The 13,959-nt window shown below is 45.1% G+C and overlaps 1 protein-coding gene across 1 annotated transcript in view; it reads right to left on the reverse strand.

Moving 5' to 3' along the window:
• BRF1 (BRF1, RNA polymerase III transcription initiation factor subunit) overlaps window positions 1-13,463 on the reverse strand; it is a 164,703-nt gene extending 151,240 nt beyond the window's left edge. The window contains exon 1 of the mRNA XM_021400928.1: window positions 13,218-13,463. Within this exon, the coding sequence (XP_021256603.1) occupies window positions 13,218-13,404 (187 nt within the window). The 5' untranslated portion in view covers window positions 13,405-13,463. The remainder of the gene's footprint in view (window positions 1-13,217) is intronic.

Here is a 13,959-nt window from a genome sequence, read left to right on the forward strand (position 1 = left end):
GGCTAACATTCAATAATGAGAGTGTAGGCTACTACAGACATAACACGCACTTAAAATAACTTCAGTTTAACATCAGACACACACAGAGAAGCTTAGGCTACAAAATGTGCAAGTCTGGAACTGCTACGTTTACACCCTGAAAGGCTGGAGACTAAAATAAGTCTGCCTTGTGAATTAGCACAAACTAGAGGCTGGTTTATGCATCTGTGCCAACGCTGAGAGTCTGAATGTGGAGTCCTCTGGGAGTCAATGGAGCTACTCATGCAAACAAATCGTGCAGAGCAAGGAATTAAACTACTGAGCACAGAAGCAGTCTCTTACTAAAGCAGAAAGTTTTTTTTTAAATAATCAGGCTTAAACAGGAGGGGGATTGATTGATTGTGAGGGTGGATAGCGATAGGACAAGGGGGAATGGTTTTAAGCTGAGACAGGGGAGATTTAGGTTAGATATTAGGAGGAAGTTTTTCACTCAGAGGGTGGTGACGCACTGGAACAGGTTGCCCAGGGAGGTTGTGGGTTCCCCGTCCCTGGAGGCGTTCAAGACCAGGCTGGACGTGGCTCTAGGCAGCCTGGTCTAGTGGTTGGCGACCCTGCACTTGGCAGGGGGGTTGAGACTCGATGATCTTTGAGGTCCTTTTCAACCCAGGCCATTCTATGATTCTATGATTCCCTAAGCAGGATGCGAGAATCGATCAGCTCAACAGTGAGACCAAAAAGCTAAATTGCAAAGATTGAAAACCAGTTGATTTGTTGGTAACTGCACTTCAGTCTGCCCTTCAGAATAGGAAACATCATCTTGTTTCCTGCCATGCTTACAGTTTTCCTCAAGTTCTTGTAGCTATGGTTTCCCATGTTACACTTGCAAGCATTTCAGGGCACTGCAGCTACACACCTGGGTAAGGCACCTCCAGAGTGGGCCCAGCAGAGGAGAAACTGCAGCCTCTGACTCGATTTCCCTGGCTAGTCTCTCTCAGCTGTATGTAATAAATATCTTGATGAGAAAAAACAGAAAAGCTAATATTCTGGTAGAATCTTCTGCAAGCCTTCCAAGCTTATTTCTCCATACAACCTTTAAATTAGGTTTTCAATGCTATCCACAACAGAAACTGACTTCACCTTCGCTTCATTAACAGAGCCTTTCAACACACGATAATCAGAAGCTCTCACATAAATGCCCCACAGCTTAAGTACTTCAGCGTCCTAATTAGAGAGGAAAATGTTCAGCGGTGACCTCCCGGCTGGATGCAGAGGTGGGCCTCCCAGCCCAGGCCACAGGCAGCACCATCTCCTTGCTGCTCTTACAGACAGCATCTCTCCTTTCCAGAAGCACTCCAAAGCAAAGTGATCAGGCAAAATAGAGACTACCACATTATTCCACCACTCACATTAGGTTTTCGTGTACAATTAGTAATATTGGTTTACCTGGCAAAAATATAGAGATGGTGACAACAGCTTTATGCACATTTTCCTCAGCAACAAATCTAACTCTTCACAAATTCTCTTTCCTAGTTTCAATTTTTTTTTCTCGCATCAATGTTTGCTGCACGATGGGCTGCCTCACAGCTCTAACTTCCAGCTGGGGAGCACACACAGCAGCTGGCCAAAGGCAGCCTGAGCAGCTGCCTCCTCCTGGCCACACCACCTCAGAACACTCGGAGAGTCCTCTTCCTCTTTGAATACACAAAAATATTGAACTCCACTGACTATCGTTGTCAAAATGGCCGTACTGCGCTTTTACAGGTCTCCTTGTTACTAATAAGAAGCTAAAATAATCATATAGAGGTGACAATGAATACTATTTAAAAAAAAACAAACTTACTCAGATGCAGAACTCCAGAAAGACCGGAAAAGATGATTAAGATGAGATTTCAGCTGTTCTTTAAGATCCCTTCTCATTATGTACCATTTTATACCTTGTTGTCTAAAAGTCTTTTCTTTCAAAGCTATGGAGTCCACAGCAGATACTGACAGAGCACTCTGAAAGACAAGCTCTGCTATCAGAATTGACACGTCCATTTCTCAGCTAGTTAACTGGAAACGCTGTACGGCTTGAGTTAGCGCTTGGCTTTGAAAACTGACAGAAAACAAGTCTGTTGGGGACTTACCCTCTCAGAACTGCCAACTAATGCTGTGAGGTCTCACCACCAGCTTTAATCTTTGCAAGGAGAATGCAAACCAAACCCATTAACGCAACTGCACAGCTGGGTAATAAGAGCAACTATTAGAAAAAGACTAAACAAAAAATCTGTGAAATCATCAAATTAATTTAAAGACAAAAATAACACCCTACAGAGCCAGTCATTTAAGACGTACAAAGAAAAGGAACAGCAATCGCTAGGCACAACCAAATTAACATTCCAGCTTAACTGCAATTTTTACATTCCTTGACCTTTTCTATTTTTCCTCTACAACTTCAGAAGTGAATTAAACAGGCTTTTGGTTTTTCACATTCAGCTTTCAAGACAGAAAAAAAAGAAACCCACATCCGAGAAGTATTTGGTGTCTGCAAGTACCGTACCGCCTGCCAAATCTTCAACGTTAACACTAACATTTCCCTAAGCCAACGCAAATACCCTCCTCAGGGAAGTGGTGCCTCCCAAGGCAAACTGTCATCTACTGGTTATTTCTGGAAACTAAAAACTCTCAAGCTGTGCTTCACTGAAGGCTCGCCTCCTCTTCTAGTTAGCCTTGGACACTGTGGAAGTTTTGAATTAGAACAGTTGAGTTGGAAGAGAACTACAAAGATCATCAAGTCCCACTGCCTACCACTTCTGCTTGGACAATGTGGAGAGATGCCTTGGGCAGCTCTACGGAACAGCTGCTCAGTTTTTCGTGGTCCTCTCAGCAGGATACAGTGCCCTGAGACACAAGACGAGGAGAACCAAGGATGGTGGAGGTCCTCCCACTCTGGAGGCATTCAAGGCCAGGCCAGATGGGGCTTTGAGCAATCTGCTCTAGTGGAAGGTGTCCCTGCCCATAGCAGGGGGGTTGGAACCAGATGATCTTAAAGATCCCTTCCAATGCAAACCATTCCGTGATTCTATGGTATACCTGGAAACTTGATGCTTGGACAAAGCTCAGACAGATCCAGCTCAAAACCCCACACTCACGGCAGGGGGTTTGGACTAGATGATCTTGAAATGTCCCTTTAACACCAAGCACGCTACCCCTGTGATTGCTGCTGTGCTGAAGCACCATGCCTACCTATTGAGCAGCCAAGAGCTGCCATCCTCACATCCGCTACTCATGCCATACACAGGTCAGACCCTGGCACCTTGGCCAATTCTGTTTTGCTCCACTGACTTGCCAGCAAAGAAATACATAGCACTCAGCTCTTCTACAAAAGAAAATGTTCCTCAAGATGTAAAAAGAGCAAGCAAAGGTTAAATTCTGCGATAACCTTGAAAGACAAACAGATGACAGCAGGAACAGCACTGATCACATCCTCCCTTATAGAGGAGGCAAAGAGCAGCTACTTGGGCACCTGCAGCAAAAGGACAATCCTCTGAGAGCCACTGACATGCTGAGTTCCACCTTCAACACCTGGAGAAGAAACAGCACTAGTCCCTCAGTTATAGATTTTGTTTCCCCTAAATGAAAGAGCAAGTGAAGACTGGGAATGAAGCTGCTTGCAAGTGGAACTGAATTGTATCTGCTATTTGCTAAGGCCAGGGTTACGAAAATCCTTCCCTGCAAAATTAAAACTAAAGAACTTCAGCCCTTTCTTCTGCACATGATAGGAGAAAAAGCTTCCATTTGAAAGCCATGTACTTACAGAACAACATAAAATCTGTAAACAGTGCAGACCGCATCACACCAACTGTTTGATAGCCAGGGTCAGCTTGGCAGTCTAACATAAAAAAAATTAATCAGCTTCCCATTAAAGTTAATCGTAAAAATCAAAAGGAGAGTAGGTCAGTGTTCCATTACAGTTCATGCCCACAACAAAATGATGTAATTAAAGTCTTCTGAACACACAAAACTACTGTGACCAAAAGACTTGTTTTCTCAGCCATTTTTACAGGGAAGCTCACAGGCCTGCATGCACGCACCACATCTGCTGAAATGCTCCTGCTGAATAATTACATAAAGACAAACTTTTAATCTAGTCCATCATAGCCAGTTACCTATGTGCTTATTTTCATAACTACCAACCCAAGGGATAAATGCACTGTTGCATCCACCACACCCAAATTTAAGGCTGCATGAGTCTATGAAAGACAGTCTGTATCCAAGTTACGTGCAAGATCCAGCATTTACACAACTGACAGCAGTATACTCTGCAGCACTCCAAGCAAGTGTTTGTTGCCACCACAAGGACAGCATATAAAAGACTCAGCACGGGGGTTCCAACCCCACAGCCCTACACACTTAGCTCTGATGCAAGATTGCCACCTTGAGGATTTCGGAAGAGAAGCAAGAAGCAATACAGCTCATCTCACTGAACTATAATTATTTTCAGCATGAAGTAGATGCGTTTCCCCTCTTCCTTCCCAACTCAAGATGATTATTAATTAGTTTTGTAATCAGAAAAGTGAAAACCTAGCGCAAACTGAAGCAGGTAAGCACTCTTCTGGACTTCCCAAAAAGGTCTGCAAAGCCATTAAACTCGTATTTTCTTCTGTTTTGCTAATTACATCATGACCACTCGTGGTTTATATTACCTCCAGGAATCTGGACTACAACTAAGAGGAATTCTGCTGATATTTTTTATTTTTAGATCTTAGTGATTTTATTTCAAGTATACGTATTACTTTTGGAGCTCACTTCAGGATTCGAGGCTGCACTGTAACTAACATTTTGTGTCAGGGCACTGACTGTCAACATATCCTGCATAGAAACTCGTTAACAACTACTAATTAAAAACAAAACACCTACTCCCACCACCTCTGTAATACTGAAAAATGCATAATAATCCTCTATTGTGCAGAACTCAACAGACAAAAACACAGAATCTGATATGAATACAGAGACCATCCTCTTTAACAACTGCCTCATTATATTATTCCTTCCTATCAAGTTCTAGAGGAAAGAAGGTATAGAAAGCTAATACCTAATAAGCTTACCTTCAGTTTTAGGAAAGCATTTTTCTCCCTGCATCTAGTCCCTCTTCACTCCAGCTGGCTGACCACAGCTTTCCACTGTTCAACACACTTCATTTCCACAAACCCCCAAAGAACCAAATACTTTGATCAAGTCAAACTGCAGCCAAGTTCTGCACTTGAGGTCAGTGTAGCTCACATTCCTAGATGTGAAGACAAAGAAGTAGCATATGCAGAATCTTACAGTAAGCTTCTATATGCACAACTGAAAAATGGAACGTACCACAGCTATACAAATGTATAAGCTACGTTAAATTAGTCAAGGGTCTGGAGAGTATGAGTATATATTCAGAGTTTAGAGCAGTGCACATGGGTCTCTGCAGTAAGATGCTTACCATTTACTTGCAAAAAAAACCAAAACCAACAAAAAAACAAAATCAGCAGGAATAAACTTTTCCTTGACAATGTAATATTGGTAAAAAAACTACTTACAAGCACTGTGGTACCTCCTATACTGGAAGTTCTAACAAACTTGTGGTGGATGCCCCATTGCCCCATCCCTTGGTGGTGGATGCCCTACCCCTGGAGACACTCAAGTTTAGTCTGGACAGGGCTCTGAGCACCTGATGGAGCTGTGGGTGTCCCTGATCATTGCGAGGGGGTTGGACCACATGGCCTTGAAGGGTCCCTTCAAACTCAAACAATTCTATGATTCTATGAACACTTGCTACTGCGTTTAGTGCTACTGGTTCACAATTGTCATTTCACCCTATGAGCAAAAGTAAGCAAATAACTTCCCGCAAGTGATATTTCTTCCCATCAGCCTCCACTTAGTGTCTTACAGTTTCATGTACAGTTGGAGATAGAGAATCTTACATATGGATGCTGCGCAAGAGCCATGAGCTTTACTTGATCCTGACTCAATTCTGAAGTTGGACTAATGCCATCAGTGCCCCTTGCAGACTTCCATTTCTATGAAGGTCAGTACAACTGTCACTCTCCTAAAACTTCCTGGCTTAGTCACTACATAAGAACGGTTAAAAGACTTGAATTTGCACCAGTTATTGTACATCTCAAATAACAAACACATTTTTAATTTTATTATGTATTTTTAATCAAAAGCCACCAACATAAATATAAATTCCAAGAAATCAACACTAAAATAGTAAGCCTGATTCAAGACAGTCACGCTGCTCAATCTTGCACAGAGATGCTGGTGATGCACATTCATCTCCAATGCCAAATGCAGGTTAAATCCTGTGGGGCATGAACCCCATTTCAGCAGCCAGCCTACATAATCCTCCTGCTGATGCTTTCCACAGAATGAATTTAAGGATAAAATATCCTATAGGTCTTCTGTGGAGTTAGAAAATGCCCCTAGTTCCACCAGCTTCTCCACCCCACAGCTGTCACTAAAACGACCGTGACTAAATGGATGTATGATTTCACTTCCTGCTGCTATGAGCCAGCCAACTTGGAAAGAGAAGGCCAGGATAAAAACAACTAGAAACCCACCACCACCATTACATACCAGAGACCTTCATACAGCAGCCATTAATGATGGAGGTGAGACCCTGTAACAGGTTGCCCAGTGAGGTTGTGGATGCCCCCTCCCTGGAGGCATACAAGGCCAGGCTGGATGGGGCTGTGAGCAACCTGGTCTAGAGGGAGGTGTCCCTGCCTATAGCAGGTGGTTGGAACTAAATGATTTTAAAGGTCCCTTCTAACTCAAACCATTCTATGGTTAATATCTAAGCAACAGTCCCTTCTTCACATAACTCCACAGTAACCTTCTTGACTAAGCCTAATGTCAAATGAACAAGATAAAGCAAAGGCAAGACCTTCACCTTAGCACAAACAAGAGTAGAGGTTTGAAAACTATGAGGTTTCTTAAGTTTTTTAAAAATAGGCAGCTGGTTAGGGAAGACAATGATGGGAATGAGTTAAAAGCTTATGGGAAATAACAGATTTAAATTTCTACTAGAGGTACGACCACAAATTTTGTAAGAGGCTAGGGGCAGCCTCAACCCAGGGCATCAGGCTCCTCTATGTGACCAGGTATGAACTGAAGCCAGACCGGACACTGGGCTGTGGCTGAGAGTCAGGATCAGACCCAGAGAGGGGAACCAAGGTCACACACGGCCCAAGGAAGGCCGAGCTGGGCCCGAGGGACTGGCTGAGACCAGGCCGGGACACCAGCCTGCTGGGGCTTGGTGGGGCCATGGCTGGGCCTGGCTGTGGGCAGCTGGGGATCAGCCTGGCTGAGGCCTCACTGTGGCAGCAGCTGATGGCCCCCTGGGTCTGAAATGGGCTCCTGGGCCACAGGCAGGGCTGGGGAGCCCCACGCAGAAGCCAGTCAGAGCCAGTAAGACCCAGCAGTGCCCTGGAAGGAGGCAGCTCTCACTGCATGCACACAGAAACTCGTGAGATTTCCAAAAGGCAGATTTCCAGGCTGCCTTATGGTTTGCTTCTAAGAAGCTTATCAGATGCTATTTCTTTCAATTAATTACGACGCATTTAAAGACTTTTCCTGGAAGAAAAGAACCCCAACTTCCCCAGACAAGAGATCTTTCAGGATCACAAGGTCAGCGTGCCTTGGAGGGCCATTGTTCTGTGCTACATTTTCTTCGTTATGTCTTCCAGCTTGCCACTGCACTGCTCACGCACCAGCTCTTTCAGACAGGGCTGTTTACATCTCCTTTGATTAGTGTCAGATTGAAGCCCCAGACTTCCACTTTCTCATCTTCTTTAAAGAAAAATCTGAAGAGAGATCTGGATGATTAAACTCTACATCAAGTTGAGCCTTCCTCCCCTTATTCTCTTCACTTTTGTACTTATTTTTGCTGCCAGCCTCAGGGCAATTACATGCAAAAACAGTTTCTCCCAGCAAGTACCACAAGACCGGTGTACTACTATCCAGATGAGCTAAAAGAATGATCAGACAATGCACTGCCTTCAAACAGTGCACAACTAACAATCTGGCTTTCTTCAAAAACAGCAGCCAAAAAATCTTTGCAGACCAGAGAAGGGCTCAGTAGAGCTCATTTTTCCTGTACACAGGTACAAGATAACTAAGAGGTGGAAATACGGCTCATTCTCAAATACTACAGTTCTGTAATTCACTGCTGGGATGTATTCAAATACAATGACTGACATGAGCCTGTTAGGAGCTTGGGTATGAAGAAAAAAACATCACATTAATTTCCATTAAGAAAATGGGGAATTTTAATTCAAACACTCTATAGATTTGGCACAAAGATGCAGAACAATATTTTTGACTGCTTTGTGAGAGTCTGAACTGGCTATCGATTCTGAAGTGGATGCTTATCAAAATTAGATCTGTGTAGTAGGAAAAGCACATGCCTCAAACATTTTGCGTGCAAATAACAGTTTCTTGGAGCTCAAATGTGCATGACAACTCTCTTCCACTAGTATCTGTTGACACTTGAAAAGTTTAATCAAGTTCAAGAACGACACACTCATGCATGGCTTTCAAAAGTTTCAAGAGAATAACACGTCCAGGATTAAGCGCTGAAACTAGATTCTTACCTCACTGCAACAGACTTTAAAAGTGCAGTTAGCTGGAACAGTATGGGACTTATCAAATGTTTCACAAGCATGTGCTCTCTGAAGATTTTCCTACCAGAAGACTGACAGACACACATTGGCCCCTTTCTAGAGCACGAAGAGGGTATCTGTTTCCTACTGAAAGAATTTACCTGCTCATCTCCCAGCAAGTTCTTGACAAGAAGAGAGACAGGCCGTGTTAATAAGAATTGTGGTATTAGGCTAACCTGCAATCACATTCTCCTTTTCCATCAAGACTATGGCAATGAAGGGGCATGGTCTTGAAGTGAGCATTATTACACTAAGACAGACAGATCATGCCAGTCTCCAAAGAGTGTCTCATTAGGACTGACATGGTCCCTCTCCCTCTGTGTAATCACAAAAGCACATCATACTTTATACAGCTCAGTTACCATTAAGGAAGATTTCATGGCCATTTTATGAAGTATTGCATATGCAACTTGGTAACCCTCACTCTAAATAAACCTTTGTCTCGCAGTCTGATTTCTGGACATCTGATCACAGACTCTCTCCTAATTGTAAATATTTCTATGACTGACTTCCCACAAGAAAATCAGAAGGCTTAGTTAATCATTTTCAGAAGAGAACACGCCTACATAATATCAACGTCAGTGGAGTTTTGTGTTCATCACTTAGCAGACGTCAAGCTGAAAGAAACCATAATACTTAGGAACACCTGTCTTTTACTGCAAAACCACAGCACACACATTCTTGGACAAGCTTTAAAAGAATGGTCAAAATATTCAAAAGCATCTTTACAGAGCTCAGAAAAAACACCATCTTCCTCAGAAGAGCTGTACCAGCTCAGGCCAAAGGCCCATCTAGTCCAGCACCCTGCATCTGAACAGTAACGACCATTGATGTACGTGTCTACAAGAAGCACAAAACATAAGCACAAACTCTGTTGTGATACATCTCTTGTGTTATCATCCAGATTCTACAGATCCAGCACTGAAGGATTTCCTAAGTCAGAAATAGCATCTCTTTAATAATGGCCACACCACATTTCTATTCCGTTCAAGGCTTTTTGAATCCATGCAAACTTTTAACGTCCACAACTTAAGATTCAAAATTTAATGGAAAAAAAAATCTCACCCCAAACCACTCGTAATGCTTCTGAACCTACTACTTGCTGCCTTTAAAACAAGCCAGCCAGTAGCTTCCTTAGTGTTCCCTAGGTTTTGTATTAAGCAATACTGAACAACTGCTCATTTTGACCATGATATTGTATGGTATTTACCATACAATACTCTACCATGTTCCCATTCAATCTGAAGAGGCTGAATCTATTCAGTATTTTCTCACTGGGGAGCAATTCGAGAAATCCTCCTCTTGATCATCTCATCTCCCTCTCTATCATTTCAGCTCTATTAGACTTTTTTTTTAGAATAGGGAGGAAACTGCAACTGTCAATCACACGTGCTACCCCACCACCCAGACTACTAATAGCAACAGGTCCTTGCACAAGTCCTTGCACTACCCCAAATAATTTAGCGTTGCCAGCCCATCTCATTAACACACCATTCACCTGTTCTCCAGATCAGATGGCTCAGATGTCTGTGGAACTTCACTGCCACTTCCTTCAGGAGAATTATTATTTATTCCTAGTCTATGCTTATTGTTTAAGTGATTACTCTACTCTGCTTACTTCCTTTCGCAAATCCAACCATCCCCTTTCTCCAAATACTGGTTTCTTCAGAAAGCTCCAAAAGATCTGCAAGGCATGAATTTATCTTGCCAAAAAACATTCTTTCCACGTAATTACCTGTACATCCACCTATTTCATCCTTCACTGCTTCTGCCCTTTTGTCCAGCTGATGGGCATTTTCCCAAACTTCTCTTCAGTAACTAAGCAAGTTCTCTCACTCAAATCCCAGCACAAGTTCTCACTTTCTCAGCACACCACTGCTCTGTTGTTAAAACTGTCAAAACAATGGAAGGCACAGACTCACAGACGTGCATGGGAAAGCACTGGCCATACCAATCCTCTGTGAAAGGCATCAGCATTAAGGCTGTGGCTTCCTGTGCTAGGCACACTGACATCCAAACTTGAACACCATCTGAGCAAATATAATGGTGATCCCACACTTTCTTCTAACTCTTCCAAGCCAAAAGAAGGGATTTCCCATGCGTTGTGCTGAGGCAGCTGGGCTTACAATCAAGGACATGGCGTGATCTAGGCAGCTGGTTTTGCATTAATATAGAGAAGCACAAAACTCTTCCTTCAGCAAACAGATTCAACATTTTGAATCCTTGACCCACAGCCTTGCAAAATAAAAGGTTTTGCTAGATGTACCAAAGAGAAGTAACAATATCTCAGTGCTTCCCATACCCTTCTGCTTCTTTTTGATGAATTGAAAACAAATAATGAATAAAGACATCTATAGCTGTTCTACATACACTAGCACACAAATAGAATCTCTCACAGAGCACAGAAGGGTTTGGGAATCTCACAAGATTTGCTGCGCAACCCAGAAATCCAAACTGCTCAGCCATTAAGAGCCCCACTCAACTCCCAGCTCCGCACCAGAGAACCCGACACCCTCACACCTTGCAAAACATGGGCAAAGGTCTCTGAGTCACCCACTCCTCCTAACCAGGTGCCAGGGGCTCAAAACCAATAGCCAGCACTTCCGACAGCACAACACTCTGCACAGTAGCGCTGTCTCCCTGAGAGCATCAGGCTGCAGTCCAAGGAGCCTTAGCCCAAAGCGTTTCGTACTCGGGATCCTTCAGAGCCACAGAGCTAAAAAGCCTACAAAGATGACAGGAGAAGGTGCTATAAACCAGTAACATTGACGGAAACCTGCTTATGTAATCAGAAGAATCACTGAAGGCTATCGCTTTCCAGAAAATGTTGCTTTAAGACAGAAAATGTGTATTTGCGGAAAAGAAATATACACTCCATTGGATATTATTCAGATAGGACAACACAGAGAGGGATGAACTCTGCCTTGCTTATACAGGGAAGGAATTTTCTCCCCATTCCCAGGAACTTAAATCAGCATCATACTGACATTGTAGATAGGCATACATCACAAAGACACTGTTAGTACAGTTCAAATACATCTTTTCAGATTACTCAATTTAAAATCAGGGAAAAAGATTATTCACAGCAGAAGCATCTGTCCTGGAATATAAGAATTATATTAGTATGTATGACCCCCAGCCAAACTCCCTCAAGACATTTACTGCATGAAATAGGGCCCTTCACTCCTCCGTGCATTAACTTTGCCAATCTACAAGCAGTATTGTTCTCAGAGTCCTGTTATTTTCGTTCTTCACCAAAATGCAATCATTAATGCACAGAGGGACCCGTTATCAACACACAGTGAAGCTCCTGCCACCACCTCTTGTGCCAGCCAGATAAAGCACCATAAGCATGCTAGAATGTGCTTTGGTCAGGTTTACACACCCACCTATCCTCACAGTGCTCATCTGTCTTCCTGGGTGCCAGAATTCCTCTTCAGTCTAATACAATAGGTAACTGCCTATACAATACCAAGGAAATAACACACTGTCCATTAAAAAGGGGCAGCCAGCTACAGCATCCCACAATTTGCACAAAAGGGAAAAAGTTCCTTAAAGAAACTGTTAGCAAACTATTGTAGAATTCAGCCAGGGGAAGAAAGAGCCTCAGTTTGGTGCGGATCTCTATTTCCTTTATGATATTTTTTTATAGCTCCCAAAATGAGCTCTAGCTTGCATGCCATCTGTCCTGCATAATTTTAGGTGGGAGGCAAAAAGCAGTACAAGCCCTTAAAATGTAGCCTCCCCATCTCTACAGGAAAAAGTGAAGGATGTAAGAATTACTTGTAAGCTTAAAAAGAAATACAGCGTCAGTGCCCTGAGATGGAAGATGGCAACAGCACCGGGCAACGTCTAGAGAAGCTCTCAGCTACAAACCCTCTGGTTCCAGCGTGCAGCGCTGCCTCTCCCACCACCACACCTTCCTTCCTCAAGCCCAAATTATTTCATATACCATCCCAAGCCCTTCCACACTGCACCTTCCTGGACATTAGAAAAAAGGTTGAATATTAGGAAAAACTTCTCCGTAAGAATGATGAGGCATTGCTGCAGGCTGTCCTGGGAGGCATCCAGGAAACATGTAGATGTGATGCTGAGGGACACGGGTTAGCGGGCAATAGGCGGACAGTCGGGCCAACCTTAATGACTCTATGACTCGCACGTGTCGCATACAGCTCCGACCCTCGTGCACTCACACCTGCCACACGTGGAGCATCTCACCCACCTCACGCATACGCCTTTTCCCCATTCAACGCCCTGCAAAGCACACCCATCTCCCCTTCCCTCCCCCACGCCAACCCTGCCTCCCACAGCACACCGCCCTCCCCGCGCTGTGGCCATCTCCCCTCGCCGCTGGTTCCCAACGCAACCCCGCTATCCCCGTCCTTTGCAGCGCTCCTCTCCCCACGCCGTGCCCCACACAGCTCCCTAACCCCACACCCCACGCGCACAGCATCCTTTCCCCACACAGCGCCTTACTCCCCACGTCCCCGTCCCTCCCCCGCGCTTCCCACACGCCGCCCCTCGCCCCCCACACCTCTCCTCCCCCCCGCCGCTCACCGTCCAACGACACGAACTGCCCCACGGCGGAGGAACCGCCGCCGCTGTTCTCCACGAACTGCACCTCGGAGACGATGATGTTGTCCTCCAGCACCGAGCCGCAGCCCGTGCACACCGCATCCCCACGCGCCGCGTCTACCTCGATCTCCGAGCAACCGCACGCGGCGCACACCCGCCCGCCCGGCATCGCGCCCCGCGGTCCCGGCCGCAGCCCGCAGCCCGCAGCCCGCCCGCCTCCCGCTCCGGCGGCCCGGCCCAGCGTCGGCACAGGCCTCGCTCGCCGGGACCGGCACGGGGAGGAGCGCGACGGCGCCGGCCCCAGCAGCTCTCGCGAGAGTTGGCCGCGCCCTCCCTTTCCGCGTGCCGGTGCTGCTTCATGGCGGGGTGCGGGGTGTGTGTGACAGGGCCGCGCTTAGCTGGTTACAGCGCAGGAAAGCCAGAGAGCGCTCTGGAGGTGCTTCTTAGGAAGCAGGTGTGGGCCCCGCTTACCAAAAAGGCGCTTGTATTCACGTTTCTCCACGTTAAGTGTTCTGCTGTTGGGGGTAAATGTTGACCAGCACAAGGCAGTGCACATGGCTATCAGTGGTTCTGCAGAATGAGCCCCGTGGCAGTCCGTATGAAAGGATGGGAGAGCGGTAGATCTCATGCTTAAAGCAGGTCCGCAGGGCTCGCTGAAGTTTCCCTCATTTCACTGTAGGTTTCTTACCCGACCTTATGTAAGCTGTTAATAAACTCGTGCTGT

Source organism: Numida meleagris, chromosome 6 (genome assembly GCF_002078875.1).
Source record: "Numida meleagris isolate 19003 breed g44 Domestic line chromosome 6, NumMel1.0, whole genome shotgun sequence".
Lineage (NCBI taxonomy): Eukaryota > Metazoa > Chordata > Aves > Galliformes > Numididae > Numida > Numida meleagris.